Source organism: Triturus cristatus, chromosome 3_1, assembly GCF_964204655.1.
Source record: "Triturus cristatus chromosome 3_1, aTriCri1.1, whole genome shotgun sequence".
In the NCBI taxonomy this organism is placed as follows: domain Eukaryota; kingdom Metazoa; phylum Chordata; class Amphibia; order Caudata; family Salamandridae; genus Triturus; species Triturus cristatus.
In genome coordinates, this window is record NC_140583.1 from 721286711 (window position 1) to 721302101 (window position 15391).

The 15391-nt window shown below is 46.8% G+C and overlaps 1 protein-coding gene across 5 annotated transcripts in view; it reads left to right on the forward strand.

Moving 5' to 3' along the window:
- The window catches only part of PHRF1 (PHD and ring finger domains 1), a 497237-nt gene that overhangs the window by 118519 nt on the left and 363327 nt on the right, over positions 1–15391 (forward strand). For all 5 annotated transcript variants that reach the window (XM_085644828.1, XM_085644832.1, XM_085644830.1 and 2 more), the window contains exon 5: positions 5133–5216. In XM_085644828.1, the coding sequence (XP_085500954.1) occupies positions 5133–5216 (84 nt within the window). The remainder of the gene's footprint in view (positions 1–5132; positions 5217–15391) is intronic.

Genomic DNA, 15391 nt, shown 5'->3' on the forward strand with positions numbered 1-15391 from the left:
TAAGCAGCCACTCAGTCAGGTCACTAAGAGTTGGTCGAGTTTCAGGGGGCATCTCTAAGATGCCCTCTGCTGTGGATTTTACTTCAGATCCCAGTGTGGGTTTAATGTGCTGAGAAGTTTGATACCAAACTTCCCAGTCTTCAGTGTAGCCATTATGGTGTTATGGAGTTCTTAATGACAAACTCCAAGTACCATTTACTCCAAGGCACCCTCGGGGATGTAGATGCGAACCAGTAAACATGACTCATAACTCAAAGTTCAAACAGTTCGAACAATCTATGTCCAGCCAAATCCTTGCTTTTATAAGAAAAGGTAGTATTTTATTTTAACACATGCAAAAAAAACGCAACCCAATGCCCCACGAGGTCCGGACTTTAGTCGTTGTCTGGCAAATCCCTGTCTCAGTCTCCTTCATCTAACGTGTTTGGGGATATTCCCAATTCAGTGGTGGCCGCAACCAGGGAATGAGCAGTACTCAAGAGTTCCTTTGACTCCTTTGAATTGTAGTCAAAATTGTCTATGGTGCAGCAGCACCTTCCGCAGCAAATCCCCTGGTGCCTATAGGCCCAGTTCAACTGTTACCCGCTCTTGCAGCACGGAAGTTGCAGCGTGTGCCCTCACGAGATCAGATCCTGCTCAGAGAAGTCTTGCTGCTTGTTGTACAGTGGCCCTGTCAGGCAGGCACGCTCTCTGGAGTAGAGCAGCTGCCTCTCAGTAGCAGTTGGAGTGGCTTCATCAGGACATACAAGTAGACCCCTACAACAAAAGGACACATATGGTCTTAGTTCGGCGATACATCACAATTGTGAAACCTCTTGAGAGACTGAGTAGGGGTAGCCTTACCTCTTCTGTATAGAGTATAAAGTGTATGTTTGTTCTGAATTAATCAGATCATATACACCGATCTGAAATGTACAAGGCTGCCATTAAGTACCCTGTGCTACCAACCCTATAGTGTCCTTTTGTTTGGTGTAATGGGTGGTATACATCCTCACATGAGCCAGATTTCATGCTTTTTACTTGTAAAGTTTAACTTCATGATGGGTACATCTTCTCGTATTAGTCTGTATATGTACATATATGTGTGTGTGTGTGTGTGTGTATGTATATATATATATTGCAAAAAAGAAGCAGAGAACTCTGGGTAGTTCCCAAGTTTAGGTGGAAGGCAGCTCCTTTATAGAGCACCCTCAACACCAGCGACACTCTAAATTTGCTCACCTCAAATGTCTGCTTTTCTGTCAGAGTTTTTAAGCAGAGGATTAGCCCAGTGCTAGCCACATCGAGACAGAAAGGGACTCAGTCTTTTGCCATTTCTACAGCAAAGTCTTTAAGCAGAGGATTAGCCCATTGCTATCCATACCGAGCTGTAAAATGACAAAAACCATTTACCACTCCAGGCACAGTATTACAGCTTTGGATTGGTAAAATACCATCCAAGCCAACCAGAAATGAATAAAAGCAACCCCTGACACGTGTTTCGCTGTCTTTACAGCTCTTAAGATAGGTTTAGCTTTGTCCAGACACAAGGGAGCACCCAGTAAAAGTCAAACCAATACCCTTGCAGGCATAGTGATGCATAAGTTATGCAAAAAAGAAGCAGATAACTCTGGGTAGTTCCCAAGTTTAAGTGCTTAAAAACATTAATTGAAAAGCAGACATTTGAAGTGAACAAATTTAGAGTGTCGCTGATGTTGATGGTGCTCCATACAGGAGCTGCCTTCCACCTAAACTTGGGAACTACCCAGAGTCCTCTGCTTCTTTTTTGCATATTTTATGCGTCACTCTAAGCCTGCAAGGGTATTCTCCCATATTTGTTACACCTTGCTAAATCTGGCCTCCAATAATCTGCAATTAGAGTCCACCTGTCTGCACTCACGGAACAGGAAAAGTCCTTCACACATCTTTCTTTAGAATTCCAGTTATTAAAGATTTCCTACAGGGGCTGAAAAAGGGTTTTCCTCCCATTAGACGCCCCTCTCCTCCATCGGAGCTGAATGTAGTGTTTTCTTGCCTTACGCTGCCACCCTTTGAATCTATTTATAAGGCTTCACTTCAGCATCTCACTTGGAAAACTGCCTTCCTTGTGGCTATAATATCCGCTAGAAGAATTGGTGAGATACAGGCCTTTTGCTCTAGGTAGCCGTACACAGTCTTCCACTTTTCCAAAGTAGTGTTGCCTACCCATTCCAAGTTCTTTCCTAAAGTGGTCTCAGATTTCCATGCAAGTCATACATCTCTTTACCCACGTTCTTTCAAAATCTGTCTTCCCCAGCGGAGAGAGCCCTCTGCTCACGGGTGTTAAAATTCTATTTGGACAAAACCAAATGTATTTGCAAATCGCAACAGCTTTTTATAAATTATGGCCCAGTTCGCACAGGTCTAGCTACCTCTGACAGTCAGTCTCCAGGTGGATCTTCTCTTGCATCCTCTGCTGTTATCAGCTAGCTAATAAATCTATTACTGCTAAGCCCAAGGCTGCCTCTACTAGAGGCAAGGCAGCTACTACAGCCTTGATGAGGAATATTCCCTTGGTGGATATCTGCAAGGCAGCTACTTGGAGATCAGTCCACACATTCATTAGACACTACTGTCTTGACAGATGCCAGAGCGGATGCTCAAGTAGGACAGGCATCAACAGTCTAGAGTTGATGACACTATCGCAAGGGCTCTATTTCATACCTCTGCACCATCCACAAGCTAACAACCGCTCAGGTGAGTACTGCATTATAGTCGATGCAGAGCACGTGTATCTGCAGCCTTCCATGCTACCAACTGGTTATGTTGTGTACTCTGAATGCATCTGTTGATTGCATGCAGTGCAGTAGATTCTCATGCGCCCACCGACCTCCCTGGAAACCACTGTTTGCTACAGGTATCTTTCACCTCCATATTTATATAACACACATGTCAATATACTATCCTACTCAGTACTCCATACCTACTCTCACTCGCTGTTTGGAATCCATCTAACTGTGGAGTCTGTGCCTATGCGTGTTCACTATTAGAGGAGGAATCACTGATGCTTCATGACTCGAAAGACCTCTTCAAAGAAAACAAGTTGCAATAGTCCAAGTCCAACACTAGATGGCAGAAGTATGCAGAGCATGTGAATCTACAGCACTACATGCAACAAATAGATGCTTATAGAGTAAGTTACATAATCCTTATCCGTGGCACAGCAGGACTTGCAGTGGGCATTGTTAAAGTTTATTTGTCGGCTCTTTCTGCCTTTTTATTTTTACCAGATTACCCGTCGCTGTTCTAATCACTGCTTGTGCCGAGGTTTCTAAAGGTTTGACTCATCTGTTCCCCCTCCCCCCACAGCCCTTGGTGATGATATAGTGAGTTCTTAATTTATTTTTCACTTTCCTCATGTGCAAGCCTTTCAAACGAATGTGCAGCTGTTTCCTACTTTTCCTGACTCTGAAGTGTTTCTGATCGCACTGACTTTGACTTGTCGAGGATGTGCACTACAAGCTCTATCTGTGTAGCCACCTTACACCACAGTTTTCCCCTAGACAAAAGGGTTGAGGACCAAGGCAGCATTTTTGCCAAATGTTGTGATTGCTTTTCATGTGGGCCATCTATCACTCTGCCACGTTCTTCAGAAAGACCGCTAACGCTGGGAAGTAACTTTTTTGTTTAGTTGTTTCAATTTCCTCAAGAAATCTGCATGCCTGAAATGGATTGGTGATAGGGGACCTAGATATAGAATATCTTTATTGATGTTTAAACAACACTTGTGGAAATATCCCAAAATATAATTTTAAATTTACGTGAACAGTGAACAAAGGTTACAAACAAAGTACAAAGTATGGTTTAATAATTCATAGTTCAAGTGAAATGCTGATGAGAAGACAGATTTTTGACACATTTGAAGTGGTGCAACACGAACAGTGACGCTTTTCCAAAGAGGGAGAGTGCTTGTAATGCTCTTTTATTTGCACAATTTCCCGCTCATCTAAAAAAAAAAAAAAAAGAAAATTCTTGTGTTGCGCCTACATTAAGAAATGTCACATTGCATTAGTATTGTGTTGTTTTTCAATCATAACATAGTTTTGTAATTTTGTTACATAAGGCTGCAGATTCATCAGGTTTCCTTTCAATTAATTCCCCACTATGGCCTTGTTCATGGTTTAAACCGAGACTAATTCATTGTAAATTTGATCCTTATAAACATTTTATGAAGTAGTAATTAATAGTCCTATTTCACAGGAAAGAAGAGCATCACCAGTTGATGTATCCTTAGTTTGTGTATCTTTTCTTAAGTTGAAGATTAAAGAAATCCAACCACCGCTTTTATTGGTTATCCAATTGAACATCATTTCAGTGATGATTTTATTTTATTAAAATGTTGAGTATCAGAAGCTTTCCACTCTCATAAAGCGGTTGTGTACCACAGGCCGCCTTAAGCCAACCATATCTTTATTGTTCTTCCCTTTGCCTGGTAGAATATATAGATTCAGATATGTACTTGGTATAGTTAAGCTATAAGCTTCACAAAGTTAAAGCCTACTGGCTAAATAGCAAGTTGTGACTAAAGCCATCATACAACATGGTGCCACCTAGCTTGTACTCATGAGAGTAAAGCTATCTTCCCCTTCTGCAATCATTTGCTTATTTTACTCTTCCTGCCTTACTGCTTCTTGACTGTTGCTGCTCCTATTCTCCTTAGACAGTTGCTCCATCTCCCGAGCCTTACAGTGCACCCTTCCTTCCCCCCCAACTGGTACAGCTCCTGCTCTTCAGCGATTAGTGTTGCTTCTTGGTGGTCTTCTCCTGGGAATGATGACTTTGTCTCAACCCTCTCCTATGCTCTATCGGTAGTCCGAAATTCTTTTCTAGGCTTTGCAGCATTGGCCTCAATCTTCTGAGAATGTACCTTTAGGGGCGGCTGGATTTTTCTGTTGTAAACGTCTGGAAGTTTGCAGTCTTCAGTACTAAATTGACTTGCAATTTGGTGCTGAGCTAGGACACGGACAAAAGAATTGTGGTCATTCCATGCAGTTGACGGCTTAAGATCATTTTGAATTAAATATTTGTTGCATAGTTATCACATATGTTTGCCAGTAAACATGGACTAAGTTTACAATGACTCATGCTCCTTTTTTAATGTGTGTTTCCGACAGAATGCCAACTCTTGTCCAGTGGATCGTATTGCATTCTCCTGTATTTGTATTCGAGCACACTTTGCAGGTGCCATCTTAAAGAAGGTATGTGTTTTGTTAATAGTCCAAATGTTCTATATGCTTGTAATGCAAGTCACAACGCTTGAGAATTGCTCAGAGGAGACTGATTACCCTCTGTGAGCGCTTGCTGTAGATTTCATGAAGATCTATTTACTCCTTGGGGAACATTTAATACCCGTTTCTCCTAATGTGGGTTTCACCTAGTTAAGTATAATTTATTGTGTCTGCAAATGTCCCAAAGAAAATTAAGGCTTTATGTAAAACTAGTACTGGCCTTCACAAAGCCAACACAGTGCATCAGGTTCATTCTTTAATGTGTTTTCGAGTACCATGATTTGTGTCATGCTGTCTGAGGCAGACACTGTAAACTCTGCAGTATTTGTACATATTATTGATTTGTATGCTGTAAGTATAGATCTTGCGACAGACTTCAATAATGCTACATATGTGGACTTCGTGCGCAGTAAAGGTGTGCTTTTATGAGTGTTAGAGAATTGATGGCCTGTTAATCTGTCCTTAGAAATTAACATAGACGAATCTCCATAATATTATCATGTGAAGAGCCGTAAAAGATTCAGTTCTTAAATACTGGGTTAAAATGTAACTTATGTAGTACTATGCTGAAGGTAAGTGTTAGGGGGTTGTTTAATGGGCTTTGTAGGAAGTTAGCTCTGTATATGGTATATCACTAGGTGGTTCTACCGTGCACAGAGTCCAGGGGTTCCACAGAAGTGTACGGAGCACAATATAAAACCCAAAGTGCTCTTTTAGTGGTAGTGGGGTCGAGCTGCCTTAGGCCTAATGCAGAGGAGACATTTATTGCACAGCAATGACCAATAATGGACCCACGACTAAAAAAGGAGGTCCACACCAATTTTATAACAATAAGCTTTGTTTGTATTTTATTTTAAAGCCAAGATCTTCGCAATAAGTCAATTACTTTTTTAACTTAAAATACTTTCCATTTTCAAAAGTCAACACTTATTGTTTTTTCAGAAATTACACTAAGACGTTGTACAGGTAAGTACACGACTCACAGTTAATTCTTTGGAACCAAAGGTCATCAAGGGCCAGGTGAGTACCAAAACTGCACCACCAGTGGCACCGCAGGGGCGGCTGGATGCAGAGGTCAAAATCAGAGTTTGGCCCAATGGTATTAGTGGAGACTGGGTGTGCTCGGAGCCACACTGTTTGCAGGTAGGCAATTTGGTTGCAGGGGCCAAGCGTCGGGGGTTAGGTTAAGCACGGGGGGGTGTCACAAAGCCACACCAAACATACACCAAACATACACCACCAGTTGCACAGGGGCGACCGGGTGCAGGGTGCAGTTTTAACTTTGGGCACCCAATACTTCTCAATGCAGACTTTGCTTTCAACAAACAGGCTGCAGGCGGCAAACCGGAGATTGCAGGAGGTTGACCAGCGACAGCAGAGTTAAGTAGGGATGTAGGCTGTTGTAGGGGCACCGTCGGTTCAGCTCACCAAGGCTCAGGGACTACGGGTGTAGGGATGCCTTTAGACGTGGGAGTCTTCTTACCGTAACTGGTCGCGGTCAGGGGTAGCCTCTGGATTCAGCCTGCAGGAGTCGTAGTGGAGTCCAGGAGGAGTCTGCTAATGCTGGAATTGAGGTCAGGATCTCTGGGGAACCTGTTCTGGGTCAGTGGTTCACCTGGACACGGGCAGGAGGCATCTGGTGCAGACTGGGCAGGACCCGTGGATCCTGAGGGCACCGGAGTCCTTGGTGTTGGTTTCTTTGGGACAGAGCCGCTGCCCTCAGGAGTTCTGATCTTTTTCAAAGTTTATGCAGCCTTCCTCGGGTTTGCTGAAGTTGCTAGCTGATTGACAGACGTATTTTCGCAGGGTCTTTTTAAGGAAGCTGGCCAGTAGGGGTGGGCCAAGTCAGTCGTCTTCAGGGTTCGCTGCACGGCGTCTTCTCCGTCCATCTTAGGTCACAGGTAACTAGTTTCAAGGTCTAAAGCGAGCCTCCTAAATTCTAGATTTAGGAGCGTTTTAGGGGGTCAATGGGCGCCTTACCTGGGGTGACTACACCCTCTATTATGCCACCCTCCTTTGGAACGGGCATAGTCCTAGCCTTAACTGGAAGGATCTCCCCATCTTCAAGATACCGGGGACTGAAAGATGTGCTTCACCTCCCTTCCCCCCACCTTAGGGGGGGGGGGGGGGGTTGGCAGAGGTGCTTACACCTCCTATTCTTAATGTTCCCGCCGGTTCCCCCGCCCAAAGTGGGTGTGTAAACCGGGGCCTGCCATCTGCATAGGCTGGGGGTCGCATTACAAAGACGGCAGGCCTTTAAGCTTCCCCTCCGAGCACCTCTGCCCAGGATGTGCCTTGTTTCTAGTCCCAGAGAGCAGAGGCTCTCCATCCAGGGGTCCAGAAACATGTTTGGCTTCAGGCAGCCTGAAACACACAGTCCGTGTCCTCACCAGGGGCAGTAGTTTTCAGGGGACACCTCCGAGGTGCCCTCTAAGTACATGGTTTAATAAATCTCACACTGGCATCAGTGTGGATTTATTGCAAGGAGTTGTTTGGTACCAAACACTCCTGTTTTCAGTGAAGTCATCATGGTGCTGGGGAACTCGAGTTGTTGATATTCCAGCCCATGTACTCCTTATGGCTTCCCTGTATAATGAAAGGTCTCAGATCTCCCCTGGACCAAGGTATGTACCGTCCCTTTCCCAGGGAGAGAATATCCGTTCCAAACTTATGGAATATAATATATACACAGCACTTCCTAAGGTGAGCAAACTTTCAACACTCCCCCAAAGGCAAGGCAAGAAAACAATATCACGAGTCTCCTCTAGACCAAGGTAACACACACAACACTTCTCTAGAGCGAGATATAGTTTGCACATCACTTGCCAGGAGTAGAACAACTTCCTATAACACAATTACCTGCTTGAAGGGAATTCACCCATCCTTCTACAACAGAATTCTTGGCCAAGAAGAGTCCACACCTCCTGCTTCAAGGAAAAGACTAATTCAAACATATGGAATATATACATTTATTAACACAATACTTCAATCACGGGCAGGCCGAATATATATTAATCATGGCAGACTCTCACATATCAAATAACCGATTGAAATACACAATCAAAGCAAATATATATGTAGAAATATATATGTATGGATATAAGAATCAGAAAATAAGAAGGAAAGGAAAGAATCCGTAAAGAATCAAGAGACAGTTAGTAGCAGAGACACCTCACCTACTGCCCCATCATTTCACCCCACTTCGCTCAAGGGAAGTCCATTGCTTGAACCGGGTGAAAGCTCAGAGGTGACACCACCCTTCCATGACAACACGTCTGCTCCACGGCATGAACTTCCACCAGGCCAGTGTAGGCTCCCCTTTTTAATACAAATTCAAACACAACGGAAGCCTCGCCCCCTCGTTCTCATGAGAGCCCTACCAGCCTGCTCCAAGGCCACTGCATCGGTTGATCAGGCCTTTGCTATGGCTCCGAGACAGACCATGTACATTCCTCTGATAAGAACCAGTTCTCTCTAGTCAGTAAAGTGCGAAAAAACAGGAGAAGAGCAAAACATGCCCTCCCCACCTACTGCTGCTTCGTGCAGGCACAGAAAATAGCTTCAGTCATGAAAATAGAGTTAGTTAAGTCATGCACACAAAGGCCCAAAGCAAGATAGAATCAGAAAAGCAAGGATGACATGAAACCATGTCAAAGGCAATAGTTCAACACATAATTCACATAACCCAAATAACACTATAGACTTTATCCCTCAGTATACAACATTGAGCACATGTGAGCACCACCAACCACAACACTGCACCTCAACATCCCATACCTTCTATTCTTGGCAAGACTATTTTACTACAAGACAGCAAGATTACAGGACATAAGAGAAGCAGCTGTATGCAAACCCATCCTACGTTAAGGCTAGGGTAACATAACACACTTAAAATCAGTTAACATGGTGGTGGTTGAGGGTCATCATAGGGTGTCAGACCACAAAAGTGGCTCATTCACTACACCCTGGCACTTTCTTTATTTAAGAATTGACTTAAGTAGTGTAGGGGCAGAGCTACGTCTGTAGATATGGCCTCACCTCTGGTATAGTTCGCCCTGCCTTATTGCTGTAAGGTCTGCTAGAGGGGTGACTTACCTATACCTTCAGGCAGTGCTGGCTGGTATGGCACCCAGGTAGGGTGCCAAGTCTGCTTTTTCGTTTTTCACCTCATAAGGGCATGCAGGTTGCAAGGGCAGTGGGATGGTCCTAAAGAGGGGGTCTCGGTATCCCCTTAAGCTTTCAGGCCTTATATACCCTGTGTACCACTTACTAGGGACTTACAGGGGTAGATGTAACCATTGTGGATATGTTTTAGGGAAGAAGCACTGGCACAGGGGACCTGGTTGGCAGAGACCCTGTGCACTACAGTAAAACCCACATCAAATACCAGGCAAAAAGTGGGGGCTAACCTTGTCAAAAGAGGCACTTTGCAACAAACATCTACAAACATGAGCTTGTGAGAGTTTTGGACGTACTGAAATAAAATGGGCTCATCTTGCTTGGCCATGACAGAAAAGAGCATGTTTGTGAATGTATTTACTGGAAAATGAGGAGTCACCAAAGGCATATTTCACTTATGTTTTCTCCCCCTGGTTTCCATAGGCTCATGTTATGCCTTTCAAGATGAGGAAATTATCTCTAATCCGGTGGAGACCATTACCAGTATTTTTGGTTGACAGCAGGGTTTGAACTAACATAGATACAACAGCACGAGGCATCATGCAAATTCCCTTGGGGAGTTACCTATGAAGTTGTTCTACAGGGTTAGCCCAAATGAGGACCACTGCACTTCTTGTTTATTTTTTTCCTCTTCATAGTCTCAGGTGGGCTAATAAGGTCTACTAATGCACTTTAGAAGAGTGAGGATAGTCTCTTTTGTGTACTTTAATTTCCATCTCCAAGAATTGAGTTTTAAAAATCGAATGATGACAAATGGAAGAATTAATATATTAATCTTGTGGCACCTTCACTTAAGTCTATAAATCATTGTAAATCACGTGAATGCATATATTAATTATTGCTGAACAATTAAAGTATAATAAGGCAAATGCTATATGGTTGATTGTGCAAACAATACTAAATACAACATTTGTTTATAAATTATAAATAGTCTCTTAAATGAATACATGAAATGCAGTGAAGGACACATAAGATAAATGCAAATATCACTTCAGTGGCTGTTTATTGTAGTTTCAGTCTATCTGCCATTTAAGCTGGTGAAATTGAGGACTCCTAACCGTCGTCCTTCTCTGCACATCTTGAACTGTACTAAATTATCCCTGTTTCTGATGCATACTCTATCCTTAGAGTATTCCAGACGCAAACTGGTTCTGGAAACCTATGCAATAGCTCTCTGTTGCAAGTAGGTGGCGCTGGCTCCATGTGGACACTAAGTGGAGTCGCAGTGATGTCATTGGAGACCTAAAGCAATCCCCTTAGTCCCAAACATCAGTTCCATTTTTTTTCTCCTCAGCTTTCAACGTTGGTTTGGAGCTTTCCTCTCCACTTTTTTGGGAGGAAAGATATCTGTGCTGGTGATAATCCCCTAAGAAATCAAGATCACCCTCGGAGGCACCCTCGTCTACAGACCCCCGGGACCACGCACACAATTCAGCGAAGCCATCGCAGACTTCGTCAGCCCGCACGCCCTTACCTCCTCAGACTACATCCTCCTAGGAGACCTCAACTTCCACCTGGAGAACAACAATGACAGCAACACCGCCACCCTGCTGGACAACCTCGCCAACCTCGGACTCAAGCAACTGGTGAACACCCCCACCCACATCGCCGGCCACACGCTTGACCCCATCTTCTCCTCCAGCAAGCACATCTCCTTCAGCCACTCCACCGGACTGCACTGGACAGACCACAGCTGCGTCCACTTCAACTTCAGGAGAACCACGACCCACAACCACCCTCAACAGGTTCCCCACAGAAGCTGGAGCAAGATCACCGCCAACCAGCTCACCACCTCCTTCAGCCAGAACCCCCCCACCAACACGACGGACCCCAACGAAGCAGCCCACAACCTCACACAGTGGCTCACCAACTGCGCCGATGACCTCGCACCACTGAAGAACCCCCCCAGCAGACATGGCAGCAAGAAAGCCTCCTGGTTCACCAACGACCTCAAAAACTCCAAGAAAACCATGCCGTACCGTCGAGTAAGCCTTGCGCCACGACCAGACTACAGAAAACATGACAGCCCTCAAGAACGCCACCCGGAAACACCACCAACTGATCCGCACCACCAAAAGGACCACATTCAAAGAACGACAGGACAACAACTCCCACAAAAGCAAGGAACTCTTCAGCATCGTCAAAGAGCTCTCCAGCCCCAGCGCCTGCAACAACGACATCACACCCTCGCAGGACCTCTGCGACTCACTCGCCTCGTTCTTTCACCGCAAGATTGCCGACATACACAACAGTTTCGGCGCACAGACCGCGCACCCTACCACCGATCCGGCGCCCCCCACCACCACCACCCTCCGCACCTGGACGACGGTCAGCACCGAAGATACCACCCACACGATGAACACCATCCACTCCGGCTCCCCAACTGACCCCTGCCCACACCACATCTTCAACAAAGCCGACTCCATCATCGCAACCCAACTCCGGAACATCATCAACAGCTCCTTCGCATCCGCCACCTTCCCAGAGAGCTGGAAACACGCCGAGCTCAGCGCCCTCCTGCAGAAACCCACCGCGGACCCCACGGACCTCAAGAACTTCCCCCCATCTCGCTCCTCCCCTTTCCGGCCAAAGTCATCGAGAAGATCGTCAACAAACAACTCTCCGCCTTCCTTGAGACCAACGGATCCCTCAACCCCTCGCAGTCCGGCTTCCGAGCAAACCACAGCACCGAGACCGCCCTCATCGCAGCCACCGACGACATCAGGTCCCTGCTCGGAAACGGCTGCCCTCATCCTCCTGGACCTCTCGGCAGCCTTCGACACCGTATGCCACCGCACCCTGATACAGCGCCTCAGAAACATCGGAATCCAAGGAAAGGCCTTGGAATGGATCATCTCGTTCCTCGCCGGCAGAACCCAGAGAGTCCGCCTTCCCCCGTTCCTGTCCGTGGCCACCGAAGTAATCTGCGGCGTCCCGCAAGGATCCTCGCTCAGCCCCACCCTCTTCAACGTCTACATGAGCCCCCTCGCAGCCATCGCACGCCAACACAACCTCAACATCATCTCCTACGCCGACGACACCCAGCTGATCCTCTCCCTCACCAACGACCCCGCCACAGCCAGAGCCAACCTCCAGGAAGGAATGAAAGACGTCGCGGAATGGATGAAGCGTAGCCGGCTGAAACTGAACTCAGATAAGACGGAAGTCCTCATCCTGGGAACATCCTCCTCTGCCTGGGACGACTCCTGGTGGCCCCCTGCCCTGGGCTCTGCTCCAAAGCCAACGGACCATGCTCGCAACCTGGGCTTCATCCTGGACTCCTCCCTCACGATGGCCAAGCAAGTCAACGCCATCTCGTCATCCTGCTTCAACACCCTGCGCATGCTCCGAAAGATCTTCCGGTGGATCCCCACCGACACCAGGAAGACGGTCACCCAGGCCCTCTTCACCAGCCGACTGGACTACGGAAACACCCTCTACGCTGGAACCACAGCCAAACTACAGAAAAGACTCCAGCGCATACAGAACGCCTCTGCACGACTTATCCTGGACACCCCCTGCTTCAGCCACATCTCTCCCCAGCTGAGAGACCTGCACTGGCTACCCATCAGCAAGAGGATCACGTTCAGACTCCTCACCCACGCACACAAGGCTCTCCACGACATGGGACCCACATACCTCAACAACCGCCTCACATTCTACACACCCACCCGCCACCTCCGCTCCGCCAGCCTCGCCCTCGTCCGGCGCATCCGCAAGACCACCGCCGGAGGAAGATCCTTCTCCTACTTGGCGGCCAAGACATGGAGCTCCCTCCCCACCCACCTACGACTGACCCAGAACCATCTCTCCTTCAGGAAACAGCTCAAGACCTGGCTCTTCGAGCAGTAGCGGATCCCCCTCCCCCCAGCGCCTTGAGACCCTACGGGTGAGTAGCGCGCTTTACAAATTGATTGATTGATTGATTGATTGTCGGTTGGTTGTCAGTGATGTCGTTGGAGTCTGGACTTGACTTTCAACAAGCTTTGGTCAAGGCAAGGCTCCGGATCTCGTGGAGGCCCTGCCATCTTCAGGCTTGGCAGGAAGACTGATCTGACCTCTTTGAGTGCGCTTACCTTCTCCTGTGCAGCTACTGCTTGGTTGACCTGGTGGACAGCATCTTCTTTAAACTGGACGTCGCGGTCGGTGGCTTCTGGGGAGTAGCTCCTCTACTCCAAGGGAGATGCTGGCTGCTTGGTGAGTTGCTGACAACCCTCTGTTTGGCAGGCATGGTTCGGCACCACAAGTCCACAGGAGTCTTCAGTGCTTGTGGGGATCGGATCTTCGGTGTCCTCTTTTTTTATGGTCAGTGGAATCTGAAGTTCTGGATTGAGGGAGCTCCCTAAATACTAACTTTAGGAGCGTTAGGGGAGCGAAGAATAGTAGCCAATTGGCTACCTACTCTTGTGGTCACTACGCCCACTATAGGAGCCTCCACCTTCCATGGTTTGTCTTCCTGCGTCCCTGGTCTCTGACCTACAATTCCTTATTTCAGACTATAAGCAGTGATTTACAACGTCTGCACCGTCTCCGCTGCCGGTTTTGCCTCCAACACCAAGGCCACGACCCCCTCCATTGGTTTTGCAGTCTGAGCCTGTTACATCACCACCTCGTCTTTCAACAGATGATGATTAAGATGAGGACTATGAAGGAGGGGAACTTCAAGATTCCCAATCTAATCGGGACGAGTGGGATGATTACATTCTTCCCTGTCCAGCTTCTCCCGTTCCTACCACAGCTGACTCTCCTCCGGAGGACATTGGAGGCTTTCACAACATCGTAGAGAGAGCGGCGCAGCGCTTTCAAATACCTATGGCCCTCGCACCAACAGGATTGTTTCCTCTACAATTTTAAAGTGCCTTTCAAGAAGTCTGTTAGGTCTATCCTTATTATAGACTACATTTGGGAACAAGGGATAAAGATCATGCAGAACCCTTCCTCAGTGCCTCCAGTATTGCCTCGTCTGGATAAGAAATATAAAGCTCCAGATACTGCTCCGGCTTGCCTCACAGGCCATCCGAAACCGGACTCAGTCATTACCCAAGCTGCTCAGTGGAAATCAAAACATCCTTCCGCTTTGCTGACTGCTCCGCCGGATAAAGAGGGTAGGCGACTGGATAATATTGGTAAGCGCTTTTCGTCCATGTCTACTTTGACAGTGCGTGCTTCCAAATCCTTGGCACTGTTGGGACGTTATAATCGGCAGATGTGGGCAGACATTGCACCATACCTTGCGAACTTGCTCGAAGAGTCAAAGGAAGAGGCGAAGAAGATCTGCCTCTGAAATTATAGACTGTGCAATGGATATTGCCTCTACCGGATTTCGCCAACTAGCGGGTGCAGTTGTACTACGGCGCCAGGGTTGGTTGAAGGCAACTTCCTTCAGACCGGAAGTACAAATCTAAGTATTGAACATGCCATATGATGGCCAACTTCTTTTTGGGACACATATAGATGAGGCTTTACAAGGTATTAAGAAGGGTACAGATACTGCTAGGGCTTTGGGCACCCTGCAATTCCGGAACCCCTCTTTTCAAGGCTCAAGCGGGAGAGGTCAAACATCTACTAGGGGAGATTTCTAACACCGATCTTCCTTCACTTCCTCTCAGCAATATCGTCCACAGTACCAGCAGCGTCAACAACACTCCTCCTACAATAAATCTTCCTTTCGTGGCAAGGGAGGGAGACAGAAAGACACCGCTCGGCGACAATGACTTTCCACTACCGCCGGTCTCCAACTTCTCTCTGCCCTCCAAAGTTGGAGGAAGAATTTCCCACTTTCTGACAATTTGGAAGCAAATAACTACGGACCGCTGGGTTCTACAATTAGTTCAATTCGGACATTCTCTAGAGTTCATCCAAATTCCTCCCCAAACCTGTCCCCATCCTATGCTTCACAAAAATTTGCGTGCTTTACTCCTGGAGGTGGCACTGATGCTCCAGAAGGGAGCTATAGAGAGGGATCC